The sequence below is a fragment of the Oncorhynchus mykiss genome, chromosome 2, assembly GCF_057628025.1.
Source record: "Oncorhynchus mykiss isolate SJ-2025 chromosome 2, ASM5762802v1, whole genome shotgun sequence".
Lineage (NCBI taxonomy): Eukaryota > Metazoa > Chordata > Actinopteri > Salmoniformes > Salmonidae > Oncorhynchus > Oncorhynchus mykiss.
Genome location: NC_143023.1, coordinates 101172025 through 101199230, shown reverse-complemented (window position 1 = coordinate 101199230; position 27206 = coordinate 101172025). Strand labels below are relative to the sequence as shown.

At 40.4% G+C, this 27206-nt stretch overlaps 1 protein-coding gene across 1 annotated transcript in view; it reads right to left on the bottom strand.

Moving 5' to 3' along the window:
* The window catches only part of LOC110501031 (uncharacterized), a 50695-nt gene extending 27994 nt beyond the window's left edge, over window positions 1-22701 (bottom strand). Inside the window, exons 1-21 of the mRNA XM_090214300.1 lie at window positions 22528-22701; window positions 22341-22403; window positions 22011-22213; window positions 21688-21755; window positions 20948-21062; window positions 16529-16613; window positions 16208-16311; window positions 15829-16048; window positions 15364-15489; window positions 9417-9534; window positions 9058-9196; window positions 5078-5185; window positions 4761-4830; window positions 4359-4496; window positions 3917-4081; window positions 2437-2531; window positions 2045-2171; window positions 1526-1629; window positions 621-772; window positions 395-444; window positions 175-275 (exon numbers count right to left, since the gene is read on the bottom strand). Of these exons, the coding sequence (XP_090070426.1) occupies window positions 175-275; window positions 395-444; window positions 621-772; window positions 1526-1629; window positions 2045-2171; window positions 2437-2531; window positions 3917-4081; window positions 4359-4496; window positions 4761-4830; window positions 5078-5185; window positions 9058-9196; window positions 9417-9534; window positions 15364-15489; window positions 15829-16048; window positions 16208-16311; window positions 16529-16613; window positions 20948-21062; window positions 21688-21755; window positions 22011-22213; window positions 22341-22403; window positions 22528-22597 (2421 nt within the window). The 5' untranslated portion in view covers window positions 22598-22701. The remainder of the gene's footprint in view (window positions 1-174; window positions 276-394; window positions 445-620; window positions 773-1525; window positions 1630-2044; window positions 2172-2436; window positions 2532-3916; window positions 4082-4358; window positions 4497-4760; window positions 4831-5077; window positions 5186-9057; window positions 9197-9416; window positions 9535-15363; window positions 15490-15828; window positions 16049-16207; window positions 16312-16528; window positions 16614-20947; window positions 21063-21687; window positions 21756-22010; window positions 22214-22340; window positions 22404-22527) is intronic.
* Between the last annotated feature and the right edge of the window lie 4505 nt (window positions 22702-27206).

The window sequence follows — 27206 nt, the reverse complement described above, 5'->3', positions numbered from 1 at the left end:
CACCCTCCAGGGTATAAGATGTGGACATTATGTGCCTGAATGTCCCTCCCCTCTCCAGGGTATAAGATGGGGACATTATTTGACTGTATGTCCACATCTTAAATTAAAACATGTTGTGAGGCATTTTCATATTTTTATTAACGTGTTGTAAGACATGTCCCATTGTAGACTTACACAGTGACTGTCTAGTGTTTGACAGCTCTTCTGGCACTCTGAGCCCTTGGCTCCGGGCCCTGCACTAGAACAGTTGAAGAAACCCATTGGTTCTTCACAGGCTGTAGGGAACAAAAGTAGGCTTTATAGGTTAGTAGGGATTAAACTACAGAGTCTTGGATGTGAAGTGATTTGCTAAATTTGGCAAATAACGATGTGTTCTGAATTTCAGAGTACTCACATAAATGTTGTTGTTCTCCAGTACAGCTTAATTTCCCTTGTCTGCAAGAGCTGGGTGGTTAAGAGGGGTACAAGAGGAGGGGGTTAAGCATGGTTTAGCATGCCTCTTGCAGTAAAACAACACTTCAGAAGAAGACAGTCGATTTCTAAATATTTTAGTAGAGCCACAACAGAGAAGACCATCAGATTTTCAGAGATTTTCTTTCACATGCCAACCAAGTCCTCACCATGTAGCCCCATAGATCCTGGTGACCGCTCCAGGGGGTACTACTGTGCCTCCATTGTAGCAGGAGCAGCGTGAGGCAGGGACACACTCTCCCTGGTCATTCAGGTAGGTTCCCTCGGCACAGCCACAGCCGTCCACAGACACATGGTCTAACTGTTCAATTCAATTAAAAATGTTTTATCCATGAGGGGAAATTACTTTGGGCATGTCTGCAACAACAATAACAAAACAGCAACAACAAGACAACAACATCCACAACAACAACAAGACATCGACAACAAGACAACAACATACACAACAACAACAAGACAACAACAACAAGAAGACAACAACAACAACAAGACAACAGCAAGAAGACAACAACAATATATTGGGGCTCTGGTAGCCTATTGGTTAGAGCATTGATTGCTGGATCGAATGTCAGAGCTGTCAACGTAATAATCTGTCGTTCTGCCCCTGAGCAAGGCAGTTAACCCACTGTTCCCCGGGCCCTGAGCAAGGCAGTTAACCCACTGTTCCCCGGGCCCTGAGCAAGGCAGTTAACCCACTGTTCCCCGGGCGCTGAAGATGTGAATGTCGATTATGGCAGCACCCTCTCTGATTCAGAGGGTTTGGGTTAAACGCGGAAGACACATTTCAGTTTAGGCATTCGGTTGTACAACTTACACAACAACAACAAGACAACAACAGCCTACACAACAACAACAAGACAACAACAGCCTACACAACAACAACAAGACAACAACAGCCTACACAACAACAAAACACACAACCATTCACATCAAAATAAACTCGTCATAGACCACAAAACATTAAAAAAAATGAATAATAATAACAATAATTATGAGAATAAAAATATATTAAATAAGTAACATGAATAGAAATGAGATGTCCAAGTAAATGTACCTGGCAGGTAAAGTCTGTCTGGCTCAGTGAACGACAGGTGCGGTCACAGCTGGTCATGGTGTAGTCATAGATCATCGTGTCAGGGCAGCTAGAGGAGTACTTCCCTGTTGAAAACAGTATGGTGATTCAACATTTAATTACATGTTTTGCGGAATTTTGTTTTTAAATAAGAAGGTAAACCCTGGACACCGTGGGTTAAAAGGAGGGTAAACCCTGGACACCGTGGGTTAATTGGAGGGTAAACCCTGGACACTGTGGGTTAATAGGAGGGTAAACCCTGGACACTGTGGGTTAATAGGAGGGTAAACCCTGGACACTGTGGGTTAATAGTAGGGTGAAATCTGGACACCGTGGGTTAATAGGAGGGTAAACCCTGGACAATGTGGGTAAATAGGAGGGTAAACCCTGGACATCGTGTGTTAATAGGAGGGGGAACCCTGGACACCGTGGGTAAATAGGAGGGGAACGCTTCATTAATTAATAAATAAATATATTCAGTATCTCTGATGTTTATCTTACCACAGGTGGTGTTTCTCCATCCACTGAGCAGGACGCCTGCAGCAGCACATGCATGGACGTAGGAGGAGACCGCAGCACACATGCACTCCTCACTCCTCTCACAGTTACAACTGTCATATAGGCAGATCTACAGGGAGAGAAGAAGAAACAGTAGAAGAAGAAGAAGTTATGAGATGTGATAATGAAGAAAACTACTGTTTTCTGAAATCACACACAAGCACAGGACAATAGTACTACAAAAATCTTAGATGTTTTGAGATAAATTAAATTAATATTATATAATTATTTGATATAGAACGTCTTAAATGATTGTTTAAATAAATATATTCTTAGAGCTTTGGGATAACTCTGTAATTAAAGAGTATTTGAGAAGTTAAAATCATCATACTTACTTCCTTGTAGTAATTTGGGTTGATCTCGGTGTGGCATTGGGAAAATATTCCTTTACTATCTGACAGCATTGAGCACCAGTACTTGGCATATCTCTCTGTAAAACATATGAGATATTAGAAACATTTCACAAAGTACAGTGTTTTTATCTAGGCTTTACTGTGCATCCCATTAGACATATGTAAGTGTAATCCCCAAGAAGTTTTCCAAGGCTCTGATAAAGGCTGTCGAAACATAATGAAACGGTTTAATTATAAAAGTTTAACAAATAATTTGTTAGAAAATCTATACAGAGGATCCTTTTTCTACTACTAGTAAGGAATAGTTTTGGTATTATCAAGTCCCTCAGTCGAGCACCTGATTCACTTTTTGTTCAAGCTGGGTTGAAGCGCATTTGGGTTTCATGTTTCATTAGACCAAGGGTTTCCAAACCTTTTTGGCACACGACCCCATTTGGACTGGTGAAGAGGCCTGCCCGCTGTCCCACCATAGATTTGCCCCATTTGTGCAAGAGTCCACCTTTCAGTCCCATAAAAAGCTGGGGAGTTTGTGAGTCGTTCAATCAGAGTTTCCTCTTGATTGCGAGAAATAGCATAAATTCTTTGTTTAACATGTGCCTCTATCCCCCCACACCGATTGCGGACGGTAATATCAAAACCTGCAATAGTGTGTGGTTTCATTCCGTAGTGGAACTAGCCGTTCAACGTGGGAATGATTCAAGTGCAACGGTCAAGTGCGGCCATTGAAGAACTGGGACAATTTCAGCGTCCAGGAATTGTGTACAGATCCTTGCGACATGGGGCTGTGCATTGTCATGTTGAAACATGAGGTGATGGCGGTGGATGAATGGCATGACAATAGGCCTCAGGATCTCGTCACGGTATCTCTGTGTATTCAAATTGCCATTGATAAAATGCAAGAGTGTTCATTGTCTGTAGCTCATGCCAGCCCCATACCATAACCCCACACCAACCATGGGGCATTTTGTTCACAACACTGACATCAGCAGCGGTTGTGAGGATGTACTGCCAAATTCTCTAAAATGACGTTGAAGGCGGCTTATGGTAGAGAAATTAACATTCAATTATCTGGCTACAGATCTGGTGGATCCTGCAGTCAGCATACCAATTGCATGCGCACTCAAAACGTAAGACATCTGTGGCATTGAGTTGTGTGACAAAAACCTCACATTTTAGAGTGGCCTTTTTTTTACCCTAGCACATGGTGCACCTGTGTTATTGTCATAGTGTAAATCACCTTCTTGATCTGCCACACCTGTCAGATAGATGGATTGTCTTGGCAAAGGCAAAATGCTAACTAACAGGGATGTAAACAAATTTGTGTATATATTATTTGGTATTTTGGAAATTCTCCCGTGACCCCATTGTCATATAAAGTGACCCAACATGGGGTCGTGACCCCTAGTTTGAGAACCGCTGCATTAGACATATGTTAGTGCTTTTAAAGAGGTCGAAGGAGTACCGTTCTCTACACTCAGACTGCATGGCATCTCAAAGTTCTGTGCCACATCAGGACAGCTTGCTTTGTTCTTCCACATGTTGGCGAACGTCACAGCGGTTCCTTCCACGAGTCCATTGATGGTTCTGAAGTCGTCAGCGCGGACGCTGTTAAAGTCTCCGCAAAGACCTGGATAAGAGGTACAAAACATTATAACAGGTGGTTTGAACTAACATTGACAGAAGATGCAATGCATCAAGTATCATTAGTTTATTAATAATGGTTTCAGGTGAGGTTTGACCGAACCCCTCAAACAAGTGGTATAGTGGCACACGTTACATTAACAGTAGATTGATAACCAATCATCTTTTATAATAACAATGCATGACATTTATATAGCGCTTCTCAACAACCCCAAAACACTTATCTTTCCACAAAGACTTTAAATGAGCAGAGAGAAACATACCCTGGGTTTTTTCTTTGTGTGAACTGCTAGCTACGATGTAGACCTGCATTATAGGTGTTAGCTGGACCTCTAGACGGAGCCCATAAGAGGTATGCACAACGATGTAGAACGTAGAGGGCTGAAAGATCCTTACATCAGCTGTGGAAAATATACACAAGTTCTAGTTACAATCTGGTTTACCATGAACTTTTAGCTCCCACTTCCCTATTGTGGGATGCTTATGGTGTTACATGCTGCTAGACAAGGAAAGAAAGACGAAAGAAAGAGACAACTTCTGGTACAGAATGTACTGCATGGGAAGGGTTTCAAACATACGTTTATACTGATCAATGACTACAAAAAATAGACAGATATCACATCTCTGTATCCCTTTTCTCAAGCAGCCATCAATCAGTCCCTCACCCATGAAAAGCGGCATCTGAGAAAACATCTTGTTGACAAAGACCCTTCCACTGGCCTTGATGACGATCATCTGCAAGTGACAAATTACAACTTGAGTTAAAGCGACTCCCCTGGTGTTAAGGAGTGTGGAACAGGGTTGGAGTCAATTCCAGTCAATTCAGAGAGAAAACCTAAGTCCAATTCCAAATGTTCCTCACTGAAAAACAATGAAGAGCATTGGAATTGGAATTCAGTGGACTGCCTGAATTGACTGGAAATGAAATGTAATTTACTCCAACCCTGAAGTGGTGATACGAGTCACGGACTTGCTAACTTACCGTGGACTCTGGAGTCACCAGGGTTACAGATCTTAGGCAGGTCTCAATGTCCGTCTTCCCACATTTCACTATGTCACCCAGGACTGTGAAAGCAGTCTTGTTGGTTTGCTGGGGACAATCGGCAACAGGTATGACAGTAAAGTTAAGGTATGACAGTAAAGTTATGGAGTAATTAATTACAATATAGCAATTAAACACTGGAGTGATAGATGTGCAGAAGATGAATGTGCAAGTAGAGACACTGGGGTGTAAAGGAGCAAGATAAATAAATAAATACAGTATGGGGATGAGGTAGATAGATGGGCTGTTTACAGGTGGGCTATGTACAGGTGCAGTGATCTGTGAGCTGCTCTGACAGCTGGTGCTTAAAGCTAGTGAGGGAGATATGAGTCTCCAGCTTCAGTGATTTTTGTAGTTCATTACAGTCATTGGCAGCAGAGAACTGTAAGGAAATGCGACCAAAGGAGGAATTGGCTTTGGGGGTGACCAGTGAAATATACCTGCTGGATCGCGTGCTACGAGTGGGTGATGCTATGGTGACCAGTGAGCTGAGATAAGGCGGGGCTTTACCTAGCAGAGACTTGTAGATAACCTGTAGTCAGTAGGTTTGGCAACGAGTATGAAGCGAGGGCAGAGTGTTGGAGGCTATTTTATAGATGACATCGTCAAAGTCGAGGATCGGTAGGATGGTCCGTTTTACGAGGGTATGTTTGGCAGCATGAGTGAAGAATACTTTGCTGCGATATAGCGAACCAATTCTAGATTTAATGTTGGATTGGAGATGCTTAATGTGAGTCTGGAAGGAGAGTTTACAGTCTAACCAGACACATAGGTATTTGAAGTTGTCCACGTTTTCCTTGTCAGAACCGTCCAGAGTAGTGATGCTGGACGGGCGTGCAGGAGCGGGCAGTGATCGATTGAATAGCATGCATTTAAGAGTAGTTGGAGGCCAAGGAAGGAGAGTTGTATGTCATTGATGCTCGTCTGGAGGTTAGTTAACACAGTGTCCAAAGAAGGGCCAGAAGTATACAGAATGGTGTCATCTGTGTAGAGGTGGATCAGAGGATCACCAGCAACAAGAGAGACATCATTGATGTATACAGAGAATAGAGTCAGCCCAATAATTTAACCCTGTGGCACCCTCATAGAGACTGCCAGAGGTCCGGACACACTGAACTCTATCAGAGAAGTAGTTGGTAAACCAGGCGAGGCAATCATTTGAGAAACCAAGGCTGTTGAGTCTGCCAATAAGAATGTGGTGATTGACAGAGTCGAAAGCCTTGGCCAGGTCGATGAATACTGCTGCACAGCATGTCTCTTATCAATTTCGTTTAGGACCTTGAGCGTGGCTGAGGTGCACCCACCGTACCTTCACCCATAGCGGAGAAGGTACGGTGGGATTCGAAATGGTCGATAATCTGTTTGTTAACTTGGCTTTCAAAGACCTTAGAAAGACAGGCTAGAATAGATATCGATCTGTAGCAGTTTGGGTCTAGAGTGTCACCCCCTTTGAAGAGGGGGATAACCGCACCAGCTTTGCAATCTTTGGGAATTTCAGATGATATGAAAGAGAGGTTGAACAGGCTTGTAATAGGGGTTGCAACAATTTTGGCAGAGAATTTTAGAAAGAGAGGGTCCAGATTGTCTAACCCGGCTGATTTGTAAGGGTCCAGATTTTGCAGCTCTTTCAGAACATAAGCTATCTGGATTTGTGTGAAGGAGAAATGGTGGCGGCTTTGGCGGGTTGCTGTGGAGGGTGCCGGGCAGTTGACCGGGGTAGGGGTAGCCTGGTGGAAAGCATGGCCAGCCGTAGAGAAATGCTTATTGATATTCTCAATTACAGTGGATTTATCGATGGTAACAGTGTTTCCTAGCCTCAGAGCAGTGGGCAGCTGGGACAAGGTGCTCTTATTCTCCATGGACTTTACAGTGTCCCAGAACTTTTTTGAGTTTGTACTACAGGATAAAAATGTATGTTTGAAAAAGCTAGCCTTCGCTTTCCTAACTGCCTGTGTATATTTGTTCCTAACTTCCCTGAAAAGGCTATTCGATGCTATTGCAGAACGCCACAGGATGTTTTTGTACTGGTCAAGGGCAGACAGGTCTGGAGTGAATCAAGGACAATATATATTCCTAGTTCTACATTTTTTGAATGGGGCATGCTTATTTAAGATGTTGAGGAAGGCCCTTTTAAAAAATAACCATGCATCATCTACTGACGGGATGAGGTCAATGTCATTCTAGGATACCCGGCCAGGTCGATTAGAAAGACCTGCTCGCAGAAGTGATATTAGGGAGCGTTTGACAGTGATGAGGGGTGGTCGTTTGACCGCGGACCCATTGCAGATACGGCAATGAGACAGTGATTGCTGAGATCCTGATTGAAAACAGCGGAGGTGTATTTGGAGGGCGAGTTAGTTAGGATGATATCTATGAGGGTGAAAACTCCCCAGTCCTTAACGATTACAAGCATACCCATAACATGATGCAGCCACCACTATGCTTGAAAAAATGAAGAGTGGTACTCAATAATGTGTTGTATTGTATTTGCCCCAAACGTGACACTTTGTATTCAGAACAAAAAGTCAATTTCTTTGCCACATGTTTTGCAGTATGACTTTAGTACCTTGTTGCAAACAGGATGCATGTTTTGTAATGTTTTTCTTCTGTACAGGATTCCTTCTTTTCACTTGTCAATTAGGTTAGTATTGTGGAGTAACTACAATGTTGTTGATCCATCCTCAGTTTTGTCCTATCACAGCCATTAAACTCTGTAACTGTTTTAAAGTCACCATTGGTGAAATCACCGATCAGTTTCCTTCCTCTCTGGTTACTGAGTTTAGGAAGGATACTTGTATCTTTGTTTTGACTGGGTGTGACGATACACTATCCAACGTGTGTAATTAATAACTTCACCATGTTCAAAGGGGTATTCAGTGTCTGCTTTTTATTTTTTTTTACCAATCGGTGCCCTTCTTTGCGAGTCATTGGAAAAACTTTCTGGTCTTTGTCGTTGAATCTGTTTGTGAAATTCATTGCTCGACTGAGGGACCTTAGAGATAATTTTATGTGTGGGGGTACAGACATGAGGTAGTCATTCAAAAGTCATGTTAAAGACGGTAAGTCACAGCGAGTCCACGCAATGTATTTATGTGACTTGTCAAGCCAATGTTTACTCCTGAACATAAAGCTTGTCATAACAAAGGGGTTGAATACCTATTGACTCAACATTTTTCGATTTATCTTTTAAAGTAATTTGTAATTTTTTTTTACAAATTTTAGAAAAATGATTCCGTTTTGACATTATGGGATATTGTGTGTAGGCCAGTGACCCCCTCCAAAAATCACTATTTAATACATTTTTTGCAGTATGACTTTAGTACCTCGTTGCAAACAGGATGCATGTTTTGGAATGTTTTTCTTCTGTACAGGATTCCTTCTTTTCACTTGTCAATTAGGTTAGTATTGTGGAGTAACTACAATGTTGTTGATCCATCCTCAGTTTCCTCCTATCACAGCCATTATTGGGTGTGAATACCTTCTGAAGGCACTGTATATTATGGTTCAACTTGATTGAAAAGTATTTATGAGATTAATATGGATGGTGATGGCCATGGTATGTATAAGCACCTCCAATGCACGTGGCTGCCAGCTGTCGGCTGCAATCTATGCCGGATGTGGCCGGTTCGTTGGCCAGTACATGTTCGCTAGCGAGTTAGGAGTTAAATCTACTAAAACATACAGTCATCATGGAGGCATATTAGTGCCAACTGACATGGAATCTGAATTGAGTCACTTTGAATTTGTATGAAAGAGACCACATTTTTATTCAATATTTCTGTTGGCACTAATACCACTACATACAGTAGGTTAGATCCCTACCTTGGACAGGACATATGAGCAGTCTCCATGCAGTAGGTTAGATCCCTACCTTGGACAGGTCATATGAGCAGTCTCCATGCAGTAGGTTAGATCCCTACCTTGGACAGGACATATGAGCAGTCTCCATGGAACGTGTAGGCTTTCCCATCGTAGGTGGTGATGTGGGAACCTCCCACTATGGAGCAGGTAGCAGGGCAATCTAGATCCATACAACTCCACTGGCCTCGGATACAGGTACTAACGGAGAGAGACAGTCAGTTTAGCCTCAACACATACAACTCCACTGGCCTTGGATACAGGTACTAACGGAGAGAGACAGTCAGTTTAGCCTCAACACATCTGGCTCCACTGGCCTTGGATACAGGTACTAACGGAGAGGGACAGTCAGTTTAGCCTCAACACACCCGGATCAACACACACAACAATTCTGTGTATATAAACGCAATGCAGCTCTTACCATTTGTGGCATGTTCTTGAGAATGATTGTCCAGGCTGGTAAGTTTGTCCGTTGTGGAGACAAGAGCACTGGTTCACAGCTACACAGCCAGTCTGAGTGATGTCATCAAACACGGTTCCTATGAGAAAGACATTCAATACATTTAGCCAGCTGATCCCATGACTTACATTCAATACATTACATTTAGCAAGCTGATCCCATGACTTACATTCAATACATTTAGTCAGCTGATCCCATGACTTACATTCAATACATTTAGCCAGCTGATCCCATGACTTAGATTCAATACATTTAGCCAGCTGATCCCATGACTTACATTCAATACATTTAGCCAGCTGATCCCATGACTTACATTCAATACATTTAGCCAGCTGATCCCATGACTTAGATTCAATACATTTAGCCAGCTGATCCCATGACTTACATTCAATACATTTAGCCAGCTGATCCCATGACTTACATTCAATACATTTAGCCAGCTTATCCCATGACTTACATTCAATACATTTAGCCAGCTGATCCCATGACTTACATTCAATACATTTAGCCAGCTTATCCCATGACTTACATTCAATACATCACATTTAGTCAACTGATTCCGTAAATATATGTTATATTAAAGGCCCAGTGTAAATTTTTTTTATATATATTTTTTTAATTATGATTTTTTAGGGGGTGCTGCTGGACACTCAGCACCCCTACTTCCTGCAGCTATGCACATATCTGACATGAGGTTTAATTCAGTCTTCCTGGTTTAAAATACAAGGACGTGGACTCCAGTCATGTGACTTGCAATTTGAGACTTGACAAAAAAGTATCTTCATTTTATTTCACCTTTATTTAACCAGGTAGGCTAGTTGAGAACAAGTTCTCATTTAAAACTGCGACCTGGCCAAGATAAAGCAAAGCAGTGTGACACAGACAACTACACAGAGTTACACATGGAGTAAACAATAAACAAGCCAATAACACAATAAACAAGTCAAGGACACAGTAGAAAAAATAAAGTATATATACAGTGTGTGCAAAAGGCATGAGGAGGTAGGCAATAAATAGGCCATAGGAATAAATTATTACAATTTATCAGATTAACACTGGAGTGATAAATGAGCAGATAATGATGTGCAAGTAGAGATACTGGGGTGTAAAAGAGCAGAAAAGTAAATAAAATAAAAACAAATAAAATAAAAACAGTATGGAGATGAGGTAGGAAGATTGGGTGGGCTATTTACAGATGAACTATGTACAGCTGCAGCGATCGGTTAGCTGCTCAGATTGCTGATGTTTAAAGTTGGTGAGGGGAAAAAAAAGTCTCCAACTTCAGCGATTTTTGCAATTCGTTACCTAGCATAGACTTATAGATGACCTGGAGCCAGTGGGTCTGGCGACGAATATGTAACGAGGGCCAGCCGACTAGAGCATACAGGTCGCAGTGGTGGGTGGTATAAGGTGATTTGGTAACAAAACGGATGGCACTGTGATAGACTGCATCCAGTTTGCTGAGTAGAGTGTTGGAAGCTATTTTGTAGATGACATCGCCGAAGTCGAGGATCGGTAGGATAGTCCGTTTTACTCAGGTAAGTTTGGCAGTGTGACTGAAGAAGGCTTTGTTGCGAAGTAGAAAGCCGATTCTAGATTTGATTTTGGACTGGAGATGTTTAATATGAGTCTGGAAGGAGAGTTTACAGTCTAACCAGACAACTAGGTATTTATAGTTGTCCACATATTCTAGGTCGGAACCGTCCAGGGTGGTGATGCTAGTCGGGCGGGCGGGTGAGGGCAGCGAACGGTTGAAAAGCATGCATTTGGTTTTACTAGCGTTTAAGAACAGTTGGAGAACACGGAAGGAGTGTTGTATGCCATTGAAGCTCGTTTGGAGGTTAGTTAGCACAGTGTCCAAGGAAGGGCCAGAAGTATACAGAATGGTGTCGTCTGCATAGAGGTGGATCAGGGAATCGCCCGCAGCAAGAGAGACATCATTGATATATACAGAGAAAAGAGTCGGTCCAACAATTGAACCCTGTGGTACCCCCATAGAGACTGCCAGAGGTCCGGACAACATGCCCTCCGATTTGACACACAGAACGCTGTCTGCAAAGTAGTTGGTGAACCAGGCGAGGCAGTCATTAGAAAAATTAAGAATATTGAGTCTGCCGATAAGAATGTGGTGATTGACAGAGTCAAAAGCCTTGGCCAGGTCGATGAAGACGGCTGCACAGTACTGTCTTTTATCGATGGCGATTATGATATCGTTTAGTACCTTGAGCGTGGCTGAGGTGCACCAGTGGCCGGCTCGGAAACCGGATTGCACAGCGGAGAAGGTACGGTGGGATTCTAAATGGTCAGTGATCTGTTTATTAACTTGGCTTTCAAAGACTTTAGATAGGCAGGGCAGGATGGATATAGCTGTAACAATTTGGGGCTAGGGTGTCACCCCCTTTGAAGAGGGGGATGACCACGGCATTTTTCCAATCTTTACGGATCTAGGACTATACGAAAGAGAGGTTGAACAGGCTAGTAATAGGGGTTGCAACAATGGCGGCGGATAGTTTTAGAAAGAGAGGGTCCAGATTTTTTATTTTACCTTTCTTTAATTTAACCTTTCTTTAACTAGGCAAGTCAGTGAAGAACAAATTCTTATTTTCAATAATGGCCTAGGAACAGTGGGTTAACTGCCTGTTCAGGGGCAGAACGACAGATCTTGTACCTTGTCAGCTCGGGGGTTTGAAGTTGCAACCTTCCGGTTACTAGTCCAACGCTCTAACCACTAGGCTACCCTGCCGCCCCAAGCCCAGCTGATTTGTACGGGTCCAGGTTTTGCAGCTCTGTCTGGATTTGGGTGAAGGAGAAGCTGGGGAAGCTTGGGCGAGTAGCTGCAGCGGGGGGGGGGGGGGCTTTACAGTGTCCCAAAACTCTTAGTTAGAGCTACAGGATGCTAATTTCTGCTTGAAATAGCTAGCCTTTGCTTTCCTGACTGACTGCGTGTATTGGTTCCTGACTTCCCTGAACAGTTGCATATCGCAGGGACTATTCGATGCTATTGCAGTCCGCCACAGGATGTTTTTGTGCTGGTCGAGGGCAGACAGGTCTGGAGTGAATCAAGGACAATATATATTCCTAGTTCTACATTTTTTGAATGGGGCATGCTTGTTTAAGATGTTGAGGAAGGCCCTTTTAAAAAATAACCATGCATCATCTACTGACGGGATGAGGTCAATGTCATTCCAGGATACCCGGCCAGGTCGATTAGAAAGACCTGCTCGCAGAAGTGTTTTAGGGAGCGTTTGACAGTGATGAGGGGTGGTCGTTTGACCACGGACCCATTGCAGATACGGCAATGAGACAGTGATTGCTGAGATCCTGATTGAAAACAGCGGAGGTGTATTTGGAGGGCAAGTTGGTCAAGATAATGTCTATGAGGGTGCCCATGTTTACGGATTTAGGGTTGTACCTGGTGGGTTCCTTGATGATTTGTGTGAGATTGAGGGCATCTAGCTTAGATTGCAGGACTGCCGGGGTGTTAAGCATATCCCAGTTTAGGTCACCGAACAGAACGAACTCTGAAGCTAGATGGAGGGCGATCAATTCACAAGGGCAGCTGTATGACTCAATTTGTCATCTTGCGCATGCAAACCTATGTATTATTTTAATCAGAGTGCTGCAGGTTCTGTGCGTTTTGTTCTGTGTCTTGACCAATCAGATTCACAGAAATCACAGGTTGCGCATGTCAGGCGCAAAGCACATAATCTAGCAAAACTCTGCTCCGCTTTCCTCCGGTATGTATTTAGCAAACATGATAACACATCACTCCTGACATACCCAAGCAAGAACTCTTCACGGAAATGTTTCAGCAGCCTACACTTAAACTGTATGGCAAGAAAACTAGAGGATTTCTCAGTCTGACTATGCTACTGATAACAACCGCTGCCTGGAGCTGCATAGTCTACAGCCATTGCGCCCTGTCCCTTCTGACCAGGGTAAACCACATGGTAATGTGGTTTAGGCTATATTCAAACTTGGTCTGGCTGGCTAGGCTACCTTGACCTGTTCAATCCAGAATGATTAACTGAAATGAATCAAACAACACAGAACTGATTACATAAATGGACCGTGTGAGTCCATTTTTAATTGCAGTTGTATGGGCCTATATGATGCTAAGCTCAGCCCTGTGAGTTCTGTTGTCCAATCACTGTGGTTGTGTCTGTGTACAGGAAAGAAGATTTAAAATAGGTTGCTGAAGTTTGACAGGTTTTTCATCCACCCAAGGGTCAGGATTTTTTTCCAGAATTTCTTTAAAACCATGTGACCTGTTTCGAAAATATCTGAATACCTAGGCGACAGGTAGCCTATTGGTTAAGAGCATTGCTGTCACACCCTGGCCATAGAGAGGCTCTAATTCTCTATTTCGGTTAGGCCAGGGTGTGACTAGGGTGGGCATTCTAGTTTCTTTATTTCTATGTTTTCTGTTTCTATGTTTTGGCCGGATGTGGTTCTCAATCAGGGACAGCTGTCTGTCGTGGTCTCTGATTGGGATGGGAATCATACTTTGGCAGCCTGTTTTGCCACCTTAGTTGTGGGTAGTTGTATTGGTTAGTGGCCTGTATAGTCGATGTAAGCGTCACGGTAACGGTCACGGTCCTTATTCCGTGTTTTGTTGGTGACATTTATGAATAAAAAGAAATGTACCACGCTGCACCTTGGTCACCCTGACGACGATCGTGACAATTGAACTAGTAACTGAAAGGTCGATGGTTTGAATACCCGACCTGACTAGGTGAACAATCTTGTGTCAGTGTGCCCTTGAGGAAGACTCTTACCCTAACTGTTCCTGTAAGTCGCTCTGGATAAGAGCATCTGCTGAAAATGTAAATCTGGGCCCACTCCCATCATTGCCCATAAAAATAACTTTTCACAACTACTAATTAATCACAGTCAGATCCTATAGGGTCCTGATGTACACCTGGGTTAGGTTACCAGATTAGGAAAAGCTCTGGGCCCCAGGAAAAACGATTTGCCCCACCACTCTGGGACCTGTGGTGCACCTCTGCATCAGGGCATCATCGGTCCCAAAAACCATTTGGTTTCAAAGACTATGTCGTAGTAGGGAGGGGGGGGGGGGTTGCAAAACATGTGGGGCCAAAATCACTGATGTATTGCAGTTGCAATGAAATTGGCATAAAACACTTAACCATTAACTTGAGGACTCAAAACCCCAAATAAGGGACATGTACTGTAGCTTGACTCGAACTGAGCTGTCGAACTTTACTTGGGACTTACCCATTATTACTTGGGACATGCAACGAAACTCAAAAAATTAAGACTTCAGACTTGCTTAGGACGTGCAAAATTGTGAATTGGTCCCATCTCTGATAAAATCAGTGAGTGTGCAGTAGGCAGGGCAGAATCTCTGTCGGTGAGATTGCATTGTATGTTTTAAATGCTACTTTAAATAGTTACATAGCTGACATATAATGTTGTATTCAGCTACTTTAAAATAGTTACATAGCTGATATATAATGTTGTATTCAGCTACTTTAAAATAGTTACATAGCTGACATATAATGTTGTATTCAGCTACTTTAAAATAGTTACATAGCAGACTTACAATGTTGTATTCAGCTACTTTAAAATAGTTACATAACTGACATATAATGTTGTATTCAGCTACTTTAAAATAGTTACATAGCTGACTTATGTTGTATTCAGCTACTTTAAAATAGTTACACAGCTGACATATAATGTTGTATTCAGCTACTTTAAAATAGTTACATAGCTGACATATAATGTTGTATTCAGCTACTTTAAAATAGTTACACAGCTGACATATAATGTTGTATTCAGCTACTTTAAAATAGTTACATAGCTGACATATAATGTTGTATTCAGCTACTTTAAAATGGTTACATAGCTGACATATGATGTTGTATTCAGTAATGAGTGCATGTACCAGCAGGGCAGAAGCATCCGTCGGTGCAGTGTTCCTCACAATGCTGGTTCCTCTTTGGGTTGGAGCAGGTATCAGTGCAGGGACTACCACACTCCTGGTACTGCATGCTTAAAGGACACGTCTGCACTGCTCAACACAAATAACCAGAGTCACAAATCTGTTTCTGACTCTTCATTACTTCACATTTTCACGGCTTCTTCTATTGACATCATTGGAAGTGAAAATTGGGATTTGCTCCTCAGTTTTCAGTCACATAAATGTAAATACTAGCATGTCAAAGAAGAAGACACTATAGATTACCTAAGGCAAAGCATTATTGCATATCAAAAGTGTTTACTTTGAGTTACAATATAACTGTGGCTGAGTTTTTTTTTTTTTTACCCACATCCAAACTACCAACAGAGCAATACAAACAATCTAGTATAAAAACAAAAAGGATGTGTAATGCAAATAATGTTCCCTTACAGCAGAACTGGTCGGTCTTCCACTCCTGGGGTTTCCCCCCTGCGTGAGCACACTGGCGGGAGTACTCTGACAGGGTGGGACAGGCGCAGGTGACACTGCTGCTGCTGTTGCCACAGTGACACATGTCTTCTGCACAGGCCTTGATGAAGGAGTCTGTGGCGATCAGGTCCTTACAGCTACTGAAGGCAAGACTGGTGAGAAGCTGCTCACAAAGTTTGGTCTGAAAGGATGAAGAAGAAGAAGAATTACTAGAGGCAACATAGAGGGATTATGTACTGATCAAATGTCAGCCATGATGATATTTTAAACTAACAGTCATGTTTAAATGTAATGAATAAGAAATCTTAAATGTTCAGCTCAGCTCTAGACTTGTAAATACCTGGTCTTCACACTGCTCAGTGTGAACAGGGATTTCTGTACAGGTTTCTGTTGGGCCATTCATCTTCCAAATATCAGCATAGTCGATTGTCTTCAGATAATCATCTGTAGGAAAAGAAACACGGTTTTATCTTACCTGTTTATTTCCCCTTACAAACAGTCTCTGTCATCATGTGTTTTGTGTTTTTGATAACCTTTTCTTAAAATGGTACCTAGAAAAATACTTTATAACCCCTTCCTAACCCATAGATTGAACCCACACATTCATAAGCAGAACAGGAGCGTAATCCACCCCTCTAAGACATTTGGTGATTTTGTTTACCATTCCTATTGAACTCGTTCTGGACTCCGTTGAAGTCTCCACACAGCCCACATGTATGATTCTGGAACTTTGAGTCCAGCTCCACCTATAAAACCAATGGAAGATGACTGAGGGGTAATGCATTGCAAGCTAGCTGTTGAGGCGCCTACAGCAGTTCATATATATGTACATTTCACATACAGCTAGCTAGCCATGCACCTACAGCAGTTCATATGTACTGACATTTCACATTCTTCATCCTGAGATGAATCTGTTCTAGCCTGGGTACCAGTCTCTTTATGCTAACATTCCACTCCTTGTTCTAGCCTGGGTACCAGTCTCTTTATGCTAACATTCCACTCCTTGTTCTAGCCTGGGTACCAGTCTCTTTATGCTAACATTCCACTCCTTGTTCTAGCCTTGGTACCAGTCTCTTTATGATAACATTCCACTCCTTGTTCTAGCCTTGGTACCAGTCTGTTTATGCTAACATTCCACTAATTGTTCTAGCCTGGGTACCAGTCTGTTTATGCTAACATTCCACTAATTGTTCTAGCCTGGGTACCAGTCTGTTTATGCTAACATTCCACTCCTTGTTCTAGCCTGGGTACCAGTCTGTTTATGCTAACATTCCACTAATTGTTCTAGCCTGGGTACCAGTCTGTTTATGCTAACATTCCACTCCTTGTTCTAGCCTGGGTACCAGTCTGTTTATAATAACATTCCACCCCCTGTGCTACAAGAATTTCGCTACTTCCGCAATAACATCTGCTATATATGTGTGTGCGGCCAATAGAATGACACTGAGTACAAGGAGTGTGATGTTAGCACACACAAGGCACTGTTTTTCAGGCTAGGAATGTTTATTTAATTTAATTTAATTTAATTAATTTAATTTAAATTGTATTTTAAAGAGTACATATCACTAATTGTTTCTCTGTTTTTATCATCAGGATTCTATTTTTTGTTGGTTTGTGTTTTATAAACATCTGACAGGGGAGGTGTCTTACAATCCCCTCTGTTTTTTACCTCTCCTGCATATGCACTCTTCCCTTTAAAACCTTTTAAATACTCATCCTGTTGATAAAACCTTTTAAACTCTCATCCTGTTGTTAAAACCTTTTAAACTCTCATCCTGTTGTTAAAACCTTTTAAACTCTCATCATGTTGATAAAACCTTTTAAACTCTCATCCTGTTGTTAAAACCTTTTAATCTCTCATCATGTTGATAAAACCTTTTCATCTCTCATCATGTTGATAAAACCTTTTAAACTCTCATCCTGTTGTTAAAACCTTTTAATCTCTCATCCTGTTGTTAAAACCTTTTAAACTCTCATCATGTTGATAAAACCTTTTAATCTCTCATCCTGTTGTTAAAACCTTTTAATCTCTCATCCTGTTGTTAAAACCTTTTAAACTCTCATCCTGTTGATAAAACCTTTTCATCTCTCATCATGTTGATAAAACCTTTTCATCTCTCATCCTGTTGATAAAACCTTTTAAACTCTCATCATGTTGTTAAAACCTTTTAATCTCTCATCCTGTTGTTAAAACCTTTTAATCTCTCATCATGTTGTTAAAACCTTTTAATCTCTCATCATGTTGATAAAACCTTTTAATCTCTCATCATGTTGATAAAACCTTTTCATCTCTCATCATGTTGATAAAACCTTTTAAACTCTCATCCTGTTGTTAAAACCTTTTAATCTCTCATCATGTTGTTAAAACCTTTTAATCTCTCATCCTGTTGATAAAACCTTTTCATCTCTCATCATGTTGATAAAACCTTTTAAACTCTCATCCTGTTGTTAAAACCTTTTAATCTCTCATCATGTTGTTAAAACCTTTTAATCTCTCATCATGTTGATAAAACCTTTTAAACTCTCATCCTGTTGTTAAAACCTTTTAATCTCTCATCATGTTGTTAAAACCTTTTAATCTCTCATCCTGTTGATAAAACCTTTTAAACTCTCATCCTGTTGTTAAAACCTTTTAATCTCTCATCCTGTTGTTAAAACCTTTTAATCTCTCATCATGTTGATAAAACCTTTTAATCTCTCATCCTGTTGTTAAAACCTTTTAATCTCTCATCATGTTGATAAAACCTTTTAAACTCTCATCCTGTTGTTAAAACCTTTTAAACTCTCATCCTGTTGTTAAAACCTTTTAATCTCTCATCCTGTTGTTAAAACCTTTTAAACTCTCATCCTGTCGATAAAACCTTTTCATCTCTCATCATGTTGATAAAACCTTTTAAACTCTCATCCTGTTGTTAAAACCTTTTAATCTCTCATCATGTTGTTAAAACCTTTTAATCTCTCATCATGTTGATAAAACCTTTTCATCTCTCATCATGTTGATAAAACCTTTTCATCTCTCATCCTGTTGATAAAACCTTTTAAACTCTCATCATGTTGTTAAAACCTTTTAATCTCTCATCCTGTTGTTAAAACCTTTTAATCTCTCATCATGTTGTTAAAACCTTTTAATCTCTCATCATGTTGATAAAACCTTTTAATCTCTCATCATGTTGATAAAACCTTTTCATCTCTCATCATGTTGATAAAACCTTTTAAACTCTCATCCTGTTGTTAAAACCTTTTAATCTCTCATCATGTTGTTAAAACCTTTTAATCTCTCATCCTGTTGATAAAACCTTTTCATCTCTCATCATGTTGATAAAACCTTTTAAACTCTCATCCTGTTGTTAAAACCTTTTAATCTCTCATCATGTTGTTAAAACCTTTTAATCTCTCATCATGTTGATAAAACCTTTTAAACTCTCATCCTGTTGTTAAAACCTTTTAATCTCTCATCATGTTGTTAAAACCTTTTAATCTCTCATCCTGTTGATAAAACCTTTTAAACTCTCATCCTGTTGTTAAAACCTTTTAATCTCTCATCCTGTTGTTAAAACCTTTTAATCTCTCATCATGTTGATAAAACCTTTTAATCTCTCATCCTGTTGTTAAAACCTTTTAATCTCTCATCATGTTGATAAAACCTTTTAAACTCTCATCCTGTTGTTAAAACCTTTTAAACTCTCATCGTGTTTCCAGGTTGTATCACAACCGGCCGTGATTGGGAGTCCGATAGGGCATCGCACAATTGGCCCAGCGTCATCCGGGTTTGGCCGGGGTAGGCCATCATTGTAAATAATAATTTGTTCTTAACTGACTTGCCTAGTTAAATAAAGGTTAAATTAAAAAAATAAAAACGTTGTTAAAATACTTTAAACTCATCATGGTTGTTCAAATCTTTTCAACTCTCATCTTTTTGTTAAAACCGTTTAAACTCTCATCATAATGTTTTGTATTTTCTTGTGTGCATTTTTGGAAAATAACAAAATGAAGCATCATATTGATTATTTTTTCGTCATTAAATTGAATGTGAGTTGTCTGAAAACTGGTCTGTCTGCTTTGCAGGTTAGTTTCAGTCTGAGATTATGATGTCTGAGTACACTGGCGTAATTTACGTACACACGAAGGGGAACGATGATACATACAGTATTTACTCACTACAATGTCAATAGATAGTGAGGCAATGCTGTATGTAACCGTGCAGAAATATAGATTGATTATTGGTCTGTCCTGTCCCATCAGAGGTTAACACTCTGTTCCCACTCTTATCCCAACAGTTCCCCTAACACTGATGTTCCCACTCTTATCCCAACAGTTCCCCTAACACTGATGTTCCCACTCTTATCCCATCAGAGGTTAACACTCTGTTCCCACTCTTATCCCAACCATTCCCCTAACACTGATGTTCCCACTCTTATCCCAACAGTTCCCCTAACACTGATGCTCCCACTCTTATCCCAACAGTTCCCCTAACACTGATGTTCCCACACTTATCCCAACAGTTCCCCTAACACTGATGTTCCCACTCTTATCCCAACAGTTCCCCTAACACTGATGCTCCCACTCTTATCCCAACAGTTCCCCTAACACTGATGTTCCCACTCTTATCCCAACAGTTCCCCTAATACTGATGTTCCCACTCTTATCCCAACAGTTCCCCTAACACTGATGTTCCCACTCTTATCCCAACAGTTCCCCTAACACTGATGCTCCCACTCTTATCCCAACAGTTCCCCTAACACTGATGTTCCCACTCTTATCCCAACAGTTCCCCTAACACTGATGTTCCCACTCTTATCCCAACAGTTCCCCTAACACTGATGTTCCCACTCTTATCCCAACAGTTCCCCTAACACTGATGTTCCCACTCTTATCCCAACAGTTCCCCTAACACTGATGTTCCCACTCTTATCTCAACAGTTCCCCTAACACTGATGTTCCCACTCTTATCCCAACAGTTCCCCTTTTCCCCCAGAGTGATTTACAATCAGTGTATTGAACCAAAGTAGGTGAAACAACCACATATCACTGTAGTGTAACAGAAGACGTATGGAAATGAGTAAGCATTCTGAACACATACCCAGAGGGAGTCATCTTCATTCCACATGATGACTAACCCCAGCTTGGCTGTGATCTTCACATAGGAAACGGTCCTCTCAATGAAGACGTTAAACTGACCAAACGGTATGGTGACCCTAGAGGGACAAAACAATAGTGTTCATCAGAGAGGAGAGTCTGTATTCCAACAAGGGTCAAAATGGTCCTTTACAGTATTTTCTTTGTGTTTCTCTTCCTCCCCTGTTGAGACTGTACCAGGAAATAATGTCTGTATAGGATTTCATCAAATGGAATTTCAGCTCGGTAACTTTCATCTGTAAATGCACATCAACTGAACTTCAGAATAAGAGTTTGACCTCTGAGTGCTTTTAGATCACTGATGAACTCACTGTTGCCGGTTGAAACTGATATTATGTAGATTATGTTAAAACAGCAAAAGATTGATCTCAAGATGAGATTAATGATGATGCAACACTGCATCCATGACATTAATGCATTTTTTATAAAACTTGTTATGAATTTTACCTTAAGTCTTCGCACAAATGTAGCAACTGAATGAAGTGAAAAATACTTTCCATTCTTTTTTTCCTACATATGATAAATGCAAGTGAACTCTCTGAATAAAATGAATCCCATTGGATGTAGATAAGCTATAACAAACCCCTGTATCATTTACTTCCTGTATTACTATGTATTTTACACATCTAAGAGCCAATGGTTTTCCACATCTGAGATCCATTGTTGACTAGACTGGGAACTCACTGTAATCCGTTGACGCTGACGTTACCGTTGGCCAGCTCCACGAAGGTTCCATCCAGCTTCAACGAAACCTTAATAATAATAATAGTAGGACATTTTATTTCACAGACGCCTTTCAGGACCCTCAAGGTCACCTTATATTAAGATCATAGAGCAATAAAAACTATTAATCAATACTGCAATTTAAAAACAATTAATCAATAGTGCAATTTAAAAACAATTAATCAATAGTGCAATTTAAAAACAATGAATCAATAGTGAAATTTGAAACAATTAATCAATAGTGAAATTTAAAAACAATCAAAGGACTGATCACAAAGGAATACCTTGGTGATGGTTGGCAGCCCATCTACCTCCCCGCGCTGCAGCTGAATGTTAAAGGCCTCGTAGCCACTGCTGCTCTTACACAACGACGACAGCACGTAGTTACAGGTGTAGGGCAGCTGGAAGAGGTCTCCATCGTAGGTTTTGTAGTGGTAGTTACCCCATGTGCTGCAGACCTGCCCGTTATGAGTGGGACTTGCTCCTGCTGCATGGGGGGAAATGTACAGTATAGTTGCACCATTCATGTCTGAATATAAGATGTAAAATATAACAGTAGAGTAGAATATAGATATTTGAGTATTTGGTGACATATATTCAACAACACAAATTACCTGATACGATTTGCAGTTTGGAATCATATAGACTCCCAATGGAAGTCATGTCTGGAATCATAACTGGAAATAGACAGGGAACAAGTCTTATTTTGCTTCTAACCCAGCTCCTCTTTAGTTCCTAAACTATGCAACATGACTTATCCTAAAGTGAGATTAAAATGTATTTCATCATATCTTTTCTTACCAGTCTCAGAATGTGCAGCAGATAGTCCGAAGACCAGAGCGATCCACGGCTTCACCCATTGGAGTGCCATGATGGTTCTTCTAACGAGTCGTCCTGGTCCACCTGGTCAGGTACTCTTCCTGTTCCTACTGATACCGTGAGGCACCAGGTGCCTGCTTTTAAACTACTACACTCAAGGAAGTATCTCCACTCAAGGAAGTACCTTGATGATTCTGTGATACCTGATTCTGTATCTAAGGAGGGTAATGTGTTTTTATCATAATAATCCTTAGATCACTATCAATATTCCTGAGATGTAGGGTATGTCCCGAATGTGTTCCCTATAAAATGAGTGTACAAAACATTAAGACTGTAGGTGAAAGCTATGATCCCTGATTGATGTCACTTGATAAATCCACTTCAGTCAGTGTAGGTGAAGGGAAAGAGACAGGTTAAAGAAGGATGTTTAAGACTTGAGACAATTGAGATTTGAGATATGGATTGTGTGTGTGTGCCATTCAGAGGTTAAATAGGCAAGACAAGACATGTATCTCAAGTGCCTTTGAGCGGGGGTATGGTGCCAGTCACACCAGTTTGTGTCAAGAACTGCAATGCTGCTGGGTCTATCACGCTCAACACTTTGTGTCTGTATCAAGAATATTCCAACACCCAAAGGACATCTAGCCAACCATCTGCCTCCTGTGTCTGTATCTGGGTCTCGCCTTGTGCCTTGATAATCACCCCATTTCAAGACTTGCTCAGCTAAGATTCTTAAATCCTTGGTTAATGTACAACTTTGTTCCTTTTTATCTGATAATTGTATTCTTAATATTAACCAGTCAGGGTTTAGGCCTGGGTACTACCACACCAACCACGCTAGTTTGTTAATGACCATGTCAATGCCTTGGATGCTAAAAAGAGCTTTGCTGCCTTGTTCATTGACCTTTGAAAGACGTTTGACACTGTTGATCTGTTTTGTGGAAGAAATTACAAATAAGAGAGAGATTGTTCAAACAATGCTTCGCCCTGCATTGGATTTTGGTTTTGGTGTTTACATGCATGTGGCAACCTCTGTTTTAAAACCCTTGGACACAGTCTACCATTCAGCGATACGTTTTAGCACAGCGGACAATTTTAGGACTCATCATTGTAGTCTGTACAAAAAATATGGGCTGGACCTCTCTGTCTGTAAGAAGAGAGCTTCATTCTCATATTTATTTACACAGCAATCTGACAGAAACTCCCTCTATATGTAACATCATTAATTAAGATTAAAAATCATAAGTTACCCGTTCACAGGAATGGATAGCCCTAGAACAGATTGTCTAGCCCAGCTGATTTGTATGGGGTCCAGGTTTTGTAGCTCTTTCAGAACATCAGCTATCTGGATTTGGGTGAAGGAGAAGCTGAGGAGGCTAGGGCAAGTAGCTGTGGGGTGGGTGGAGCTGTTTGCAGGGGTTGGGGTAGCCAGGAGGAAAGCATGGCTAGCCGTAGAGAAATGCTTTTTGCAATTTTCGATTATCATGGATTTATCGGTGGTGACCGTGTTACCTAGCCTCAATGCAGTGGGCAGCTAGGAGGAGGTGCTTGTTCTCCATGGACTTGACAGTGTCCCAAATCTTTTTGGAGTTAGGATGCAAATTTCTGTTTGAAAAAGCTAGCCTTTGCTTTCCCGACTGACTCCAGTGTCATTTTGCGTATCAGTTCATAAACCATATGCCATGCAATCGGTATGTCAAAAATATCTTCCTAACTATTTTGCAATCTATATGGCACAGGCTGTCAATTTTTGGGTCCTTAAATGGAACTGGTATAGTTTTTTGTTTTCACAATTTTCATTAACCAATTTTGGGCCGACAGAAAAGTTCCTTGCTTTTACCCCTTCCACTTTCCCCTTCCACTTTCCTCTTACATTTTTGCGGTAATACCAATTAGTTGGTTGTATTTTGGGAAGAGCAGACATTTCCATCTGTTTTAGTTAGTCTTATTTATATAATTTGTGAAGATTATACCTTTGTTTTTTTTTGTTTTTTTGTCTTTCTGGTGGATTAAATTAAATTGAAATTGCATCAAACTTTCTATGGTTTGTTTTAAAAATCGCGATATTTGGGAGATGATTACCTTTTCAAATAACTGAGTGAGAGGTTGTAATCTGAATAAAGGGGGAAAGGTCTTTCTTGAACAGACATACTTACTAATTTGCTAGAGAACCAGTTGTCACATCCTGACCTTAGTTCCTTTGTTATGTTTCTTGTTTAGGTTGGTCAGGGCGTGAGTTGAGGTGGGCATTCTATGTGTTGTTCTAGTTTTGGTTTTCTATGTGTTTGGCCTGGTATGGTTGTCAATCAGAGGCAGCTGTCAATTGTTGTCTCTGATTGAGAACCATATTTAGGTAGCCTGTTTTTCCCACTTGATTTGTGGGTAGTTGTTTTCTGTTTAGTGCATGTCACTTTACAGAACTGTTTCGTATTCGTTCGCCGGTGTTATTTTGTTTAGTGTTCTATGTTTAATATGAACACATTTTGTATTTTGTATTCATTCTCATTAAAAGACATTGTGGACACGTACCACGCTGCACATTGGTCCGATCTCTCCTACTCCTCCTCAGACGAGGACGACGAACGTTACATCAGTTTGGATTTAAGTATAAGTTTTGTATGACCCGTGGCCTTTAGTGAGAGGTCCAATGCTTTAATATTTAATCATTTCTGCCCTCTGAATTCATATTCGTTATATAAATAGGCCATTTAATTTTGTCTGGCTTGCCTTCTAAATAAAATGAATATTTTTTTCTTATATAATTTAAAAAACAGTTCGATAGATGTCGGCAAGACCATCAGCGCAAATGTAAACTGGGATATGACTAAAGAGATATTTTTACACAAATAGACAAGATCTTGCTACCATGGAAAGGAAAATACCTGTCTATTTTTGCTAATTTTCTATTAAAATTTATTGGAGTGAGATCATTTATTTATTTCGGGATATGTATACACATCACCATCCACATCACCATCTGACCATTTTATTGGTAAACTACATGGTAAAGTAAAAGTAATATTATTTTTTTTTTGTGATCCAATACGTAATATGTCATAATTTGGTTGTAATCCGGAGAGGTTATATAAAGTATCTATTTCCTCTATGAGGCTGTGGAGGGATCCAAGTTGTGGTTTTAAAAGAAAACATGAATCATCAGCGTACAATGACACCTTTGTTTTTACACCCTGGATTTCTAATCTCTTAATATTATTGTTGGATTTGATTTTAATACTGTAGTTCAAATTTCAATGGCCATAATAGATATGCCGATAGTGGACAACCATTGTTTTACTCCTCTTGACAGTTTAAAACTTTCGGAGAAGCAGCCTTTATTTTATTGTTTTACTCCATGTGTAACTCTGTGTTGTCTGTTCACGCTGCTTTGCTTTATCTTGGTCAGGTCGCAGTTGTAAATGAGAACTTGTTCTCAACTAGCCTACCTGGTTAAATAAAGGTGAAATAAATCAAATAAAATTTACCATTTTACACCTAGCGTTACTGTAGATGATTTTAACCCATTTTAAGGAGATTCTCCAAATTTGAAATGTTCCAGGCATTTATATATAAACTCCAGTCACACTTTATCAAAAGCCTTTTCATAGTCTGCTGTGAATCGTAGGCCTGGTTTCCGAGAGTTTTCATAATGTTCTATTGTTTCCAGTACTTCTATTATCTCCAATGTGTCCATGGAAAAAGAACTGTCTGATTGGAATGAATAATGTCCGACAATACCTTTTTAAATCTATGCGCTATACATGTTGCTAGAATTTTTACACCACAACACTGAAGAGTAAGGGGCCTCCAATTTTTTTTAAAGGACTGGATCTTTATATTTCGCACTTGTATCCTGTTTCAGTAATAATGAAATCAGACCTTCTTGTTTAGTGTCTGATAATCTGCCATTAACATAGGACTGGTCAAAACATGCTATGAATGGTCCTCTGAGTACATCAAAAAAGGTTTGGTATACTTCCACTGCCATCAAGCCCTGGAGTTTTCCCAGACTTAAAGGCTTTAATCGCATCAATAAGTTCCTCCTCTGTATTTTGTCATTTCACATGAGTCTTTCTGTATACAATGTTATATTATTAATAGAAAAAGGAGATGGAGGAGACTGAAAAAAAAAAAACATATGCTTAAAGTTCTTTGCTTCCTCTTTAAAATATAATTTGTAACAAATTTTAGTAAATTATTTATGTATGTGGAAGATTAAAACATATTTTGGGACACTTTTCCCCAATTTTCCATCCAGTTTGCTTCATTATTATAATATATTACACTCTTTTTGTTTTTTTTCTCTAACTCTAACTCTGAGCCTCTATGGTACAGTTTTTATTGCTATCTATCTGTTCTGTTAGACCGTCTATTTCCTTTGTTAGTATGGACTCCTTTTGACCTGCTCTTGTTTTAGAGATGAGTGCTGAATTGCATGGCCTCTAAAAGGCACATTTAAAAGTGTACCACACAATACATTTCCAATATCCTGGTCCACGTGGAAGTTCAGTAAGAGTAATGTAAATGTCAATTATCTGATGGTCCGACCGCATTCTATCTCCTATCAACACTTTGTAAACTTTTGGTGCCAGTGAGAATAACATAAGAAAGAAGTCAACTAGCAACTAGGCAACTAGCAACTAGCAACTAGGCAACTAGCACCT